Here is a 15,000-nt window from a genome sequence, read left to right on the forward strand (position 1 = left end):
GAATATTCTCTCTCTCTCTCTCTCTCTCTCTCTCTCTCTCTCTCTCTCTCTCCCTCTCTCTTTCTCTCTCTCCCTTCCTCTCTTATATGTCTTTCATATTTGGAAGAAATGACTTCCTTGTTCAGTCCTACCCAAATTCACTCCAAAGTGAGAAGCTCAGAAACTTACCATTGAGAGTTCAGCGCAGTTGGTTATGGTCCTTAAATATGAACGCTTTGGCTAGGAGGAGCCCAGTGATACGACATTTTCCTCCACATCCATGAGGCACCAGATTTGACCCTCAGCACCAAAGCAAACATTGTTTAAACGTAAGTTTCATCTTAAAAGCTAAGTGTAAGTTATAGGGACATAAAAACAAAAATTATCAACATACATTTGTACCTTGGAATTATTTAAAAACTGATTAGATGGAACTATTTAACTGAAGTATTTTTATATAAACAAACTGGAGATGGAGTGGTGCTTGTTCAACAGTGCTTGTCCAGCATGCTCAAAACCCTGGGTTTGAGTGTTAGAACCAGGAGAGGAAAAAATTGAACCTAAGATGCTTCTTTGATGACTCTAAACATAAATACATGTACAAGAAATTAAAGCTTAGGGCTGGAGAGATGGCTCAGAGGGTAAGAGCATTGCCTGCTCTCCCAAAGGTCCTGAGTTCAATTCCCAGCAACCACATAGTGGCTCACAACCATCTGTAATGAGGTCTGGTGCCCTCTCCTGGCTTGAAGGCATACACACAGACAGAATATTGTATACATACTAAATAAATAAATATTTAAAAAAAGAAATTAAAGCTTAATTTAAAGTTAAATTAATGAAAGCCCCACAGTAAGAGCAGTGAAGAGCTACCTGAAGAACTGGCAGGTGGGGAAATGCTCTCAGACACTTCCTAGTTAGATCTGCTATTATTTGACACTGTGTTAAAAAAATTCTCTACACTTCAGTTGGGTGTGGTGGAACATACCTATAATCCCAGCACTTGAGCAGTGGAGGCAGCTTTGTCTATAGCAAGATCCTATTTCAAAAAGAAAAAAAAATCTGGATTTCATTTCACTCAGTGGAAGCCAGCTCTCTTTCAACTTCATTTGCTAAGAGGATGGCAAAAGAAGAAAAGAAGGAGGAGGAAGAGGAGGAGGAGGAAGAGAAGAAAAAGAATTGTCCTGGTTTCCTGGGAATTGGATGTGTGCCTGAGTTCTTCCTCCGACCCTAGAAGAAGAGAGTTACATACCAAGGAGCCTTTAGGATGGGGAACTCTTGGGCAGCACAAGGTGAATCTACCCAGGCTTCTATTCTATCCTGCAGAGACCTGATGTTGAGATGGAACATGTTTGATGCCCCATAGCTGTGGAAGGGCAGGTTCCTACCTGCCAAGAAACTAGCAGAAAATACTAATTGGCTCAAATCGCTAAGAAGAGTTCCCAGGCCTACGTGACACCAGGAGGGTGTGGCTTTATTCCGAAACCTGCTCTACCAGCTGTAGACGCACTTGATTCTCTTCCTTTAAGGCCTTGGCTGCTGGCAAAATTGGAAATCTTTCCATGAAAATGGCATTTTAATCCTATATTGGCTATTCATCAGTCACAGTAGAGGGATAAGGCAGTTAAAGCAAAGGACCCCAGAGCCGGAGTGGAGAGAGTATTGCTCCACCACCACACAGAATGAGCGTTGTTAGTTTATCTTTTGTGAAACTGATCCTTATTGACTTTGGAAAGTAGCCAGGTTCACAAGGCTCCTCATGTCTATTAACACAGACAAAGTATACCCCAAAACCACTAGGGGAAACCAAAGTTTCCTTGAGTTGGGGCCTTAAGTGGGGCCTTCAGAATGCAAAGATTCAACTGTCAACTACAGGTATTCGGTGATTGGGTGGGGTATGTCCTGTCCTACACCTTCTGGACTAGGATCCCAGATCCCAGCGTCCTGAGCTCTGTCTGTGGTGAAAACTGTGTTCTGCTTTAACTAGTTATCTATTGATGCTATGTGTTGCTAATAATGTGATTTGTTTCTGTTTGGCTGTGAAGTTGGTGACAATTCCCAGTTTTCCATTTCTGTTTGGTTAAGCAATGTGCCTTGCCAGTGTTCCTATGCTTTGCTCCTCTGGTGAGTGTCCTCTGAGGGTGACGCTGGCAGTTATCTGTATTGTGACATCTGCACCTAAACCCCTGGGTTGGGATATATAGCCGTCTACTACAAATATCCGAATCACAGCAAAACGTATCGTACTCATGTTGTTCTGGATATTAAAGACATTCAACCGCCCAGGGATTCCATGAAAAGTGTTAAAACTGGAGAATCGTCTCCGGTTAGCATGACAGACCCAATTTGTACCGGGGTCTTACCCAGCTCTGCATGGCCTTCCCTTTTATGACAGGGCACACAATGTGGAACACACATCCCTTTTGCTACCTTCTGTGGTGTGCCATTCCAGTTACCAATGATCAAATTAAGATTAAATAATGATAATAAAACGTCTATGGCTAAAAGTCTTCCTTTCTCCTGTAGGACTGGGATGCGGGACAAACCTGGAAGCCCAACTCTTCTCAGACAGAGGCCCTGTGCCAACGGGAACAGCCTCACTTTCTCCCCCGTCGTTTCATTAGCATTTTGTGATTGTAATTTCTCTCTCCTTCATGTCATTGCATCAGTAAAGTTCAGGATTATGCAAGCTCTTTGCTAATTTAAGGAAATCTAGACAGGGAGTGGGTAAATGTGTTAGGAAAGGAGCCAGAAGCACATTTTTTAAAAAAAACAAATTCTTTTGAATTCTGAACTTATATAAAAGCTGAATAAATACTAGAAGCAACTCTTTATACTTCATCTGTTTTACAAACCCATTAAAGTTTTGTCCTATTTGTGCGCTCTCTCTCTCTCTCTCTCTCTCTCTCTCTCTCTCTCTCTCTCTCCACAGCTGTGTGTGCTGGCCCTCAATTTTTTTTCCCTCACAGGTCTTAGAGTAGGTTTTCTCTATGTGTCTATTTACCTTGGAATGTCTCCATGTTTGTTTCTTAAGAACAATGTTACTTTTATGTAACTACTGCACAAATAACAAAAATCAAGAAAATTGGCATTGCTACAATGTTGTTTTGTAGTCTATAGACTGCTCAAATTTTACTAGTCCTACAAATTTTTGTTTGTTGTAAGAATTTCTTTTCCAGTCGGGGTCTAATCTAGGACCAAACAGAATGCCTTATCATGGCGTGTTTAGAACCTTGCATCTGGAGGAGGGCCTCAGCTTTTCTTGGCCTTTTGTAGCGTGTGCGGTTTTTCAGGCCCTTCTGCACGCTAAGCAAGCACTCCTCTGCTGATCTACAGACTCAGTCCCACAATGGTCCTGCACTTTCCTTCCCTCTACTTTGAGACATGACCTGGCTATTTTGGAACTCAAGATTCTCCAGCCTTAGCGTCCCCAGTGCCGGGATTTTAAGCCTTAGCTGCTCCCCACACTGATTTAACTTCTTTTTAATAAGTAGAATGTTAATGTTTGTAAAAGTCAAAACTAAGGTTTATTCAGAGAAGTGCTCCTCTGTCCTCTATTTCTTTTATCCTGTTCCATCATTGTCTAGTTTACAGTCTCTGTTTCTCCCCCTTTGTCTTTATTTATTTATTTATTTATTTTGTTTTGTTTTGTTTTTCAAGACAGGGTTTCTCTGTGGCTTTGGAGCTCCCTTTGTCTTTAACAAAACAAACAAACAAACAACAAAAAACAAAGGCCAACAAGAAGGCTCCACGGATAAAGCTGCTTGCCTCTAAACCCAAGTTCAATCTCTGGGACCCACGAGGTGGAAAGAGAGAACCAGTTCCTGCAAATTGTCCTCTGATGGCACACAAACAAAATAAATAAATAGAAAAGGCTTTTAAAAATTCTTGTAGCCATTTTGCTCAGTGTTTGCATCCCATTTTAAAATCCTGCATATTTTGATGTTTTAAGAAAGTATCCTCTACTTTTCTCTTTCTGTGAAAAATAAAGCTCTGACTTTTCTACAGAGATTATTTCCCCAAAACTCACCATCCCTGGGGCCCTCAATTTACAAAAGAGCTGTGTAGACATGGATGTCTCTATCAAGCAATTTTTCATTGGGTATTAGGTTCTAGAGCTCTCCATAAAGCTAAACACATGGGTCCCAGAGAAGATACATTCTATGCCTGCCTCTAGCAGCTACTATTGCTGAAAACTTTGAAAACATCCAGAAGAACTAGTTGAGTTATGTCTTAGGGTTTCTATTGCTGTGAAGAGACACCATGGCCGCAGCAACTCTTATAAATAAAAACATTTAATTGAGGTGGCTCCCGTACAGTTTCAGAGGTTCAATCCATTATTACCAGGATGGGGAGCATGGTGGCATGCAGGCAGATGTGGTGCTGGAGCTGAGAGTCCTATATTAAAACTCAGAAGCAACAGAAAATCGACTGACCCTCACACTGAGTGAAGCTTGAGAAAAAAGACCTAAAAGCCCGCCCACACAGTGGCACACTTCCTCCAACAAGACCACACCTATTTCAACAAGGTCACATCTCCTAATAGTGCCACTCCCTTTGGGGGCCATTTTCCTTCAAACCACCACAAGTTATGGAGAGAGTAAGTGATAACAGACAAAAAAAAACCTCATATGTTCATGTCAAACTCAGAGAGGAGACAGTCATTATAATCCTCCAAGGAACCACACTCATCTCCCTTAGTAATTCATGAGTTCTGTGTGGGGGTGGGGAATACAACCTTAAATTCATCTGTGATCCAAAATCAGGGAAAGAAAACCAAAGCAAAATGAGCCTTGCAAAATGTATCCAACAATCATCCATACTTATTTAGCATCATTATACTTCATAGAAATCTATCCACCAAAAAATCCTAATGCCTTTTTTTATATTAATCCTCAACAAGTCTCAAACCACTAGATAGCCACAAGGATGTTCATTATGTTCCTTCTAAGAACGGTTGTCCCAAGAGTGTCATTTTCCAGTCCTTGGCAGAGCTTTTATTTTTTATTTTTTATTTTTTTTTTTTTTGAGACAGGGTTTCTCTGTGGTTTTGGAGCCTGTCCTGGAACTAGCTCTTGTAGACCAGGCTGGTCTCGAACTCCACAGAGATCCGCCTGCCTCTGCCTCCCGAGTGCTGGGATTAAAGGCGTGCACCACCACCACCCGGCTTGGCAGAGCTTTTAGAAATGTGATTATCTTATATAAATGTATCTGCATTGACATCCTAATAAAAAGAAGAAGCAACTTCACCTCTAACAGAATATTGCAAAGGCATTCATGTATTTCAAATATCCCAAAATGGGAATTGGTACTTACTTTTAGTGGTCTTCATGTATCCAAAGATAGACAAAGTTACCTTTGGTCAAAATTCATCAAGTTATTGATGATTATATACTAACAATAGGCCAGATTACCAACTGGTCAGTCCAGTAGATTGTAGTAGAAAACACCACACGCTGAAAGATAGCAGTGGGAAAGACTGATCAGATTTCCTCTGGTATCTTGAGTACAACTCTCCTCCCTGGAAACCATGGACAGACAGTCTTCAGATGGGTGGGACCTTTGATACCCAGGAAGTAGGGCCTATTGAGAAGAATAAGATATGATGCTAGATCCCTGGAGAGAGGGCTCAGCCATTAAGAGCACAGGCTGTTCCTCCAAAGGATCCAGGTTCAATTCCCAGCACTCACATCTTGGCTTATAACTATCTGTAAACCCAGTTTCAGGAGAACTGATGCCCTCTCCGGCCTCTTGAGGTGCTAGGCACACAAGAGGTGCACAGACACACAGGCAGGCAGAACACTCGTTCGAAAAGCCAACAAGCAAACAAACAACCTAGAGGACCAGGCAAGGTTCAGGTGGTAAAGTTGGGGACCTAAATTTAGAACCCCAGCGTCCACTTAAAAGCCAGTGTGCACCTATAACCCAGAACTCGGGGAAATGAAGGCAGGAGGATCCCTAGGGCTTGTTGGCAGCCAGCCAGTCAAGCCAAACGAATTCAGTGAGAAACCCTGACTCAAAAAATAAGGGGAAAGCAATTGAGAAAGAAACTCCATGTCAGTCTATGGCCTGAACATCACATACACACAAATGATTGAACACACACAAAATTATATTCAGTTTTATTTTATATTCACTATACTTTATAAGACAATAATTAATATAGCGATACATATTTTCCTAGAAGACATACAAATGAAAAAATTACCAATAATTCTGCCAGCAAAATATCTTAGCATCTACTCTTGAAATCTTATTGTGTACACACACATACTTTAAAATTATTATCAGCAGAGCGGTGGTGGTGCACACCTTTAATCCCAGCACTCGGGAGGCAGAGCAGGCGGATCTCTGTGAGTTCGAGACCAGCCTGGTCTACAAGAGCTAGTTCCAGGACAGGCTCCAAAACCACAGAGAAACCCTGTCTCGAAAAACCAAAAAAAAAAAAGCCTCTTTTGTCCCCCTCCTCGGGTCTCTGCCTGTCAAAGTCCTACTTCTCCCTTCACGATCTTTCTATTTTAATATAGATTCTGCATATGAGAGAAGACACAAGCATTTTGTTTTTCTGTGTCTGGTTTATTTTGCTTAACATGATAATCTCTAGTTTGATCTATTTTCCCACCTACCAACTGATTTTGCTCATCTTTATGGTGAATTAAATGCCACTGTGAATGTATACATTGTCTTCATCCATTCATCCAGCAACAGACACATCTGCTGTTCTAAACCTTGACTGCCCTGAACAGTGCTGCAATAAACATGGGGGTGCAGGTATCTCCATTGGATGCTCTTTGATCCCTTCAGTTATATGCGTAGAAGTAGCTGAATCATATGCTAGCTTTACTTTTAGTCTTTTGACTTGCACACTGACTTGCATAATGCCTGAAAAACTTGACGCTCCCATTAGCAGTCTATAAAGTTTGGTTTCCCCTGCCCCCACACCAGCTACTATAAACATGTTTCATCTGAACGTACAGTGCTATTAAGTACCATTTGGAGGTCCTTGAACAAAAAGGATCTGGCCACTTAGACTCTTCAAAGAAGAAATCAGAAGGCTTCAAGTGACACAGAAAGCTCCCAGTCCTAACTAAATATAGATCAGAAAGAGGCTGCATCTGTCATTTTCTATCTCGGTTAAAAGCAACCAGTACAGCTTAGAGGATAAGAAGATTACTGTCCTTGAGAATTCAACTTTCTTTCGTCATATTTTTAGACCCAAGAGTCGCCACTCAGGCAACCTGATTATCCTATACTCGGTTGCTCATTTGTTCAACAAATAATTATTGATCTATGCAATGAGCTTGGAGCTCAGAAGGGAATGGACACTGCTCCCCCACTTCAGAGATACAGACAAACTGGATGAACGGAGCAACCGTTCACCACTCCAGTACAAAGGAAATCACTGCAGTGATGGCTGGCTGCCCTGCTCCTCCCCAAATACGAATGTTTCCCTTCTCTAAGCCTCTTTTGCACTGTTCTTTGGCACAGAAAGAAAACTGTCAGAGGCTGGGTCTGTGAGCGAAGGGTGGAAGAAAGGGTGAGTGGAGACTGGTGAGATGCGTGTGGACTGCAGTATTCACCAAGTTCTCATCAACAGCCTGGCACACAAGCAAAACAGCATCTCTAGCTCAGGTTAGCCTCAAACTCTCCGTAGCTGAGGATGACTTTGAACATCTGCCCCTCCTGCCCCTCCATTCTCCTCAACTGGTAGAATTACCTGTGTACATCATCACACTCATTTTATGTGGTACCAAGGATTAAACACAGACAGGGGTTTGTGCTTGCCACACAAGCACCCTACTAACTGAGCTACTTCCCCAGCCTGAGAGCAGCCCTTACTTTCCCCACAAATGGTTCCTGGTTCGTATACTACATGTCAAGACATGTCGAAAAGCTTCTATATTTTGGATATACCTAACCTGTGTATTTGATAACCAGATTCTGTGGGGAACACAAAGGTCCTTATGCTCACAAATAGCACTAGAGAAGCCAGGAATGTTAAATACATAAAGTTGTTTTTTCAAGGGAAAAGATGTACAACCTGTTTTCTACCCAGAAGGCTGAGGAATGGAGTGGCTAATAGCCTAGATCATCCCTGTACTGTCTATAAGGTCAGGCTATACCTGGCTCCCCTAAGAAGGGCCTGAGGTAACTAATAGTCTAGAAGACCTTCGCATTATCTGTATGGCCAGGGTTGAGGGGGGTTCTCCAAGCTCCCACAATTAGGACCAGACATGGCTAACTCGTGCTATCTGTATAATGGAGACCACACCAGACCCTCCCCTAGGCCCGTAAGATAACACATATCTCTAAAACCAACCTTCATGAAAGAAGTGACATGTATTTTGAGAAGAGTTTCGGCATAATTATGGCTTCTGGTGCACACAAGACTGTGTTACACAGGAAACTTTTCTTCCAAACTGTAGCATACTTAAATATGTCTAAAATAAACTGCCTGGTGTCAGACTCTAAAAGGTTGAACCAACATTAGCTACTGAGTCGTGTTGAATCAGATTTCCTTCTTGTCTCACAAGGATCAACACATTGCTGGCCCAGATGTCTGCAGAGACCCCACACAACTCCTCACAGAAGTCAGACAGCATTACAGAGATTAAGAGTTGTCCATAGAATTCAACCAGCATACCTTCAAAGGCAAGTGCAGAGTCACCTATGCCATTACAGGTCTATATGATGAAGTAATACGAATAGGAAAACCCATCAGGATGGGAGCTGCTGTGTCAGGTAGGAAGGCTACCCATCTACCAGGAACAAGTAATGTAGGAGGGTCTTCTATCTGTTGCTTTTATTGGTTAATTAATAAAGAAAACTGCTTGGCCTGATAGGTCAGAACATAGGTAGGCAGGGAAGACAGAACAGAATGCTGGGAGGAAGAGGCAGTGGGGCAGACGCCATGATTCTCAGACCCAAGATGGATGCAGGTTAAGATCTTTCCCGGTAAGCCACCACCTTGTGGTGCTACACAGATTACTAAATATGGGTTAAAACAAGATGTGAGAATTAGCCAATAAGAGGCTGGAACTAATGGGCCAGGCAGGGCCAGGCAGTGTTTGAACGAATACAGTTTCCGTGTAATTATTCTGGGGCTAAGCTAGCCTTACTGAAGCCGGTGGGACGAAAAGCAGGCTCACCTCAACAATACAAACAAGGACAATCTCTAGGAGGCCTTGCACAAGGGCAGGCCTGTTCTTTCCAACTGATTCCAAAGAGGATGCAGATAAAGAAAAGCTGCCTCTATGCTATCGGCCCCGCTGGACCGCATCAAAGATTTGAAGCTAGACTGTTAGCCTTTAATCCCAGCACTCGGGAGGCAGAGGCAGGCAGATCTCTGTGAGTTTGAGGCCAGCCTGATCTACAAGAGCTAGTTTCAGGACAGGTTCCAAAGAGAAACCCTGTCTTGGAAAAAAATAAACAACAACAACAACAAAAAACCTGATCTGTGTCCCTGTGACACTAAGGTTGGTTTTCCACGTTTAGGCCAGGAGGCACTGCTTCTGGCTGGACTGCTTTCCCCTGGCCACTCTGATAGGCTCTGTCTCACTCTGAGACAGGTGCTGGGTTATTATCCATCTCTGTATTCTACTACAGACCCCAGCACAGAGCTGATAGACAAAACTTGTGAAATGAATACCAAAGACAGAAACTAGAATGTAGAACTAGTGGCAGGCTCTATACTGACCCACACGTCCACATTCTAAAATTAAAAATAATAAAATGATAACTACATCAGGAACATGCCATGCCACTTCATAACCAGGGAATGTTCACTGTGAGCATAGGTCTTGGGATTTTATTTTTGAAAAGCAGTCTTACTCTGTAGCCCAGGCTGGCCTCAATTTCAAGGCAATCCTCCTGCATCAGCATTTCAGTGCTAGGATTCCAAGTGTGAGCCATCATGCTTAGGGTGGAAACTTTGAAACATATGGGCACATACACAAAAAACACGGTGTATGTACTAAGCAAGTCTTTTTAAAAGCAAAGCTCAGATAATGAAAGGAGAAAACTGTCCAGAAAAAGGAAAGTAGTAAAGAATGACAGAAGATAATTGTTTTATCTCTGGATTAAGACTTCTTTAATATACATAATGTATAGTACTTCATATAATTTATTAATGTCATTCTCTATAGGACACTGTAATTAATTCAGTGACATTAATATTGACCTCATACAAACAAAGGATGAAAGCTGGGTTTTCTTGTGTACCAAGTACAAAACATGTGTTAAGAAATCAACATAGACAACAGTTGTACGAGATCAACTTTCAGGATGACTCAGTTTACAGTAGTCGCTTCACACGGGTTTCCTTAGGACCGGATGCCACCTGGTGTAGGCAAGTTTGTGCGATGGCAGCTGTGGGCCTGACTACCTCCTTTTGCCAGCCCCACTTTTGCCTGTTTTACTGCTGCCACTACTGGATTTGCCAGAGGATTTTGAAGAGAAGAGTCTTGTCATGAACTCTGAGACATCAGGCAATTCATGGTTGGAATTCAACATGTTCATTGACTGCTCCATCTCCTGCAGGAAGAGAAAGTACCAGATATGAGAGGCATCCTTCCTGGATCTACCCGAATCATTTGGATGTATGAACACACTCACAAAAGAGTGATACTAAGCAAAAATAGGTTAAAGGATCAAAATACCTCGATTAGGCATATCAAAGTTATTATGCATTTCAACTGTGTAACAAGCAGGGCACACAAAAAGACCAAGATAAGCACAATGTTTTAGCTATATGAAAAGACATTAGCATTTACTAAGACAACCAACTAAATTTATCTTATCCAGTGGAAACAGCTAGCGGAACACAAGAAAACATAATGCTGCATTTATACAAACTCTTAAGAGAAATTGCCATGGGAACTAGAATAAGTTCTCATGCAGTTCCATGCAGTTCGCAGCTGCAGTGAAACAAGAACCAGAACATGACTACACGACAGCCCGCCAAGCTGAGGCAGAAGATGGACAGCTCAAGGCCACCTTCGATAACTTACTGAGATTCTTCTTCAAGCTAGATTTAAAAACTGGCACTAAGAATGTTGCTTTGTTTCAGTGGTAGAGCACTTGGCAAAATGTGCAAGGCCATAGGTTTACTCCCCAGTGCCTGTGAGAGCATGCGCATTGTGCGCGCGCGCACACACACACACACACACACACACACACACACACACACACACACATCATATGGGTACACATTTACACAACTTCAAAATGTCATTAAAAAAAGAGGCACAGTATGACTCAAAAGTCCATAGCTGGGCAGTCAGCTTACCCGTCTCATGTCAGGATCACTTGTGTTGACCACTTTAGGCAGAAGCACAAATATCAATAATGGAAGAACCATCATCATAACCTGCAGAATAAAAAAAAAAATCAGAAACCTTTTCTTCCACTTTAGCTTGTGAAACAAAACCTGTTTTTAATAACTAGTGACAATATTCAAGTAAGTACATAGAACAAAATGTATCAAAATTTCCTTAACAGGGGACTGGAGAGATGGCTCAGAGGGTAACGGCACTAGCTGCTCTTCCAGAGGTCCCGAGTTCGATTCCCAGCAACCACATGGTGACTTACAACCATCTGTAATGAGACCTGGTGCTTTCCTTGTCAGCAGTATATTGTATGCTTAATAAATAAACCTTTAAAAAAAATTGCCTTAACAGTAACCGACCAGCTGGGTGGGGGGATGCTGTATGATTGCCGTGGAGCATCTAAGACTGAAGGTGTCTTGCTTATGCAGGTACTGATACCAAACTTCTCTTTCTATCCTTGTAAAGAGTTTAGTTTGAACACAAACATTTCTAAGTGGATCTGTCTGTTCATTCTTTCTCTTCCAGTGCAAGCTGGCACTGGTGATTCCAATGGCCACGGGGCTGCTCCTTACAGACACCGGTGCTGCTTCCTGAGTGCTGTGTCACTGCTCTGATTAGTTACATCCCTAGAGCCTGCAGCGCAGAGGAAGCCAATGACTTGAGCACATTCACTCTGAAGACGGCCTAGAATCCTCCAGCACTTGACACACTTCTGTGCAATTTCAGAAACAAGAACACCAAAGATGAAAATGGTGGCATTTCATTGCTGAGGTTTCTCTTCTCAGATGCTCTCCTGCCCTTTTGTCTCTGGTAATAAACCCCAGGTATTAATCTACCTTCACTAGATGTGTAGGCCCCAAACAGCACTGTTTATGATCTAAACAGTTATCAGCAAGGAATCTAATCCAAATTTAGAGAATCCTAAGATAAAACAATTTTCAAAAACATTTAAAAAGGTCAATTTGTTTCTAAAGAATGTATTAGTATTTTACTAGTAGGATCACAACATAAGTTGTGGGTTGTTGTTTCAGGATTAATAACTACTTAAAATACTCCAGGATAGGGCTCGGCGGTGGTGGCACACACCTTTAATCTCAGCACTCGGGAGGCAGAGGCAGGCGGATCTCTGTGAGTTTGAGGCCAGCCTGGTCTACAAGAGCTAGTTCCAGGACAGGCTCCAAAGCTACAGAGAAACCCTGAAAAACAAAAAACAAAACAAAACAACAACAACAACAACAAAAAAAAACTAACTCCAAGATAATTTCTCTGTTTACTACCCTAGTTTTAAAAAAGAGAAAGAAAGAAAGTCCTACTTCCTTTCTGGAGACACAGTTCATTTGGTAGAGTGCTTGCCTAGCATTCAGGAGGCCCTGCCTTTGATGCCCAGCACTTCATAAAACAACCAGTCATGTAGTGCACCCCTGTAACACTAGCACTTGAGAAGTAAAGGCAGGAGAATCTGAAGTTCACTGTCATCCTCAGCTACATAGCAAACTCAAGGCCAGCCTGGGATCCACTAGACTTTGCCTCACACAATAATAAAACATTACATGTGCCATCAACATGAGCTGGTTAATAAGTGACCGCACATTTAACAATGGGCAAACAGGTAGAATGGATAGGTTAGCTCCATATACAATTTAGTAATATTCTCATTCTATCTGATCTCATGAATGTAATGGTCTGTCCTGTCTCTTTGACAAGCCATGTCCACTCCCTCTCCTGTCCCCTGAGGCAGGCAGATCTTCCTTCCTGCTTGCAGCCTGAGTCTCTTTTTTTTTGCATCTCCCTCTCAAAGACAGCTTCTCCCTCTTCCAACTCTCCCTTCTCTCCCCCCAGCCCTTCTCTCTCTCTCTCCTCTTCTCCTTCTCCCCCTTCCCTTCCACACTTCCATAACCTACTAAATAAATATCCAAACTCACTCTGCATAGCATGCCTATCCATCTGTCTCTTGCCACCACCGTCACGTGGCTCACTGCCTGGGACCAGCTGCCTTTGCAGACCAGACCTGTGGCGTGGTCTCATGCGCAGTCCCTGCCTAGGATTGGCTGCTCTAGGGACCCGCTACCCACTGCTGCCTCTTGATCTGCAGTGTTATAATGATATCTTCCTCAATATTTATTTCAGTTGCACATTTATTATGAAATACACAGCAGAATTCTCATATTCCTTTCCTTATCTGTTTCTAAGGACTATATTTTCCCAATTTCACCCTTAACCAGGGATTAGTACAATGCTCTACACATACCATTGGGTTCATCAGAAAGTCTGTCCAGCCCCACGATTCCCTCTTAATGAAGTAAGAAGGTGGACCTGAAGATTTCATTTGGAGAGGATAGGGTAATCTGACCACTTCTGATGTTTTGATGTAATTCACATATCTTGCTCTAAGGAAACAGGAAAACATGAATTCTATGAAAAACATGACATTTATCTAGCATGTGCAGTCCCAAGCTACTGCAAAAGAAAATATACACATAAATGAAGCAAAATAAACAAAAAACAATTGCTTATGTTAACAATGCCTTATACTTACCTTCAGCTTTTCCAAAGCACTTCAGGATCTAAGCATTTTTTTTAATTACCTACTTATTTTTATGTTATGGGTGGTTTGCCTCCATATATGTCTGTACATCATGTGTATGCAGGATCCAAGCATGCTAGAAGAGGGCTTGGACACCCTGGAACTAGAGTTAGAGATGGCTGTGAACTGCCATGTTGGTGTTGAGAATTGAAGCTGGGTCCTTAGCAAGAACAGCCAGGGCTCTTAACTGCTGAGTCATCTCCCCAGCTCCACATGTAAACTTTTGATTGTGAAAGTCCGATCAAAGTGTCTGTCTAGCCAGGTGGTGTTGGCGCACACAGGAGACAGAGGCAGGTGGATTTCTGAGTTTGAGGCCAGCCTGGACTAGAAGAGCTAGTTCCAGGACAGGCTCCATAGCTACTGTGAAACCCTGTCTTGAAACCCCTCCCCCCGAAAAAAAAAGAGTGTCTGTCTAAAATAAGGTACACAGGAAATAGATTTGGGGTCTTCTAGCTACATCACTTCTTATTCTTGAGGTCCATGTAACTCCTTACCTACTTTTTATATCAAGTTAGTTATTTTAAATCTGGGTGTGGTATCAAATCTATGTAATCCTAAGACTGAGAAGTAGAAGGGTCAGGAGTTCAAAGCCAAATTCAGCTACACAGGGAGCTGGAAGTTTGCCTGGGCTTTAAGAGACTTTGTCTCCAATGGGGAAAAAAAGACAGAAAAAATAAAAGAAACTCTTCCCTGCCCCCCCAATTATTTTAGAATCTTTCTCACTTTAAAGACCTTTCATACACATAGTAAGAAATTTATTTAAGAAGACAGGGTGTCTCTGCGCATCCCTGGCTATCCTAGAACTCACTCTATAGACCAGGCTGGCCTTGAACTCAGATATCCAGCCTCCTCTGCCTCCAGAGTGCTGGGATTAAAGGCCTGTATCAGACACACGAAAGTATTAGCTTACATATTTTTGATGGTCCAAGATATACACTACAGGATATACCCAATGTTTAAGGTTATTTTATAGGGAAAATATATGATTCAAGAAAGCCATAAAAAACACATTGGTAGCTGGGCGGTGGTGGCGCACGCCTTTAATCCCAGCACTCGGGAGGCAGAGGGAGGCGGATCTCTGTGAGTTCGAGACCAGCCTGGTCTACAGAGCTA

At 42.4% G+C, this 15,000-nt stretch overlaps 1 protein-coding gene across 1 annotated transcript in view; it reads right to left on the reverse strand.

Annotated features, from left to right (window-relative positions):
• Nucleotides 1-10,039: 10,039 nt before the first annotated feature.
• The window catches only part of Emc7 (ER membrane protein complex subunit 7), a 12,604-nt gene continuing 7,643 nt past the window's right edge, over nucleotides 10,040-15,000 (reverse strand). The window contains exons 3-5 of the mRNA XM_005364229.3: nucleotides 13,552-13,690; nucleotides 11,264-11,344; nucleotides 10,040-10,509 (exon numbers count right to left, since the gene is read on the reverse strand). Of these exons, the coding sequence (XP_005364286.1) occupies nucleotides 10,357-10,509; nucleotides 11,264-11,344; nucleotides 13,552-13,690 (373 nt within the window). The 3' untranslated portion in view covers nucleotides 10,040-10,356. The remainder of the gene's footprint in view (nucleotides 10,510-11,263; nucleotides 11,345-13,551; nucleotides 13,691-15,000) is intronic.

Source organism: Microtus ochrogaster (genome assembly GCF_000317375.1).
Source record: "Microtus ochrogaster isolate Prairie Vole_2 chromosome 14 unlocalized genomic scaffold, MicOch1.0 chr14_random_1, whole genome shotgun sequence".
NCBI classification, from domain to species: domain Eukaryota; kingdom Metazoa; phylum Chordata; class Mammalia; order Rodentia; family Cricetidae; genus Microtus; species Microtus ochrogaster.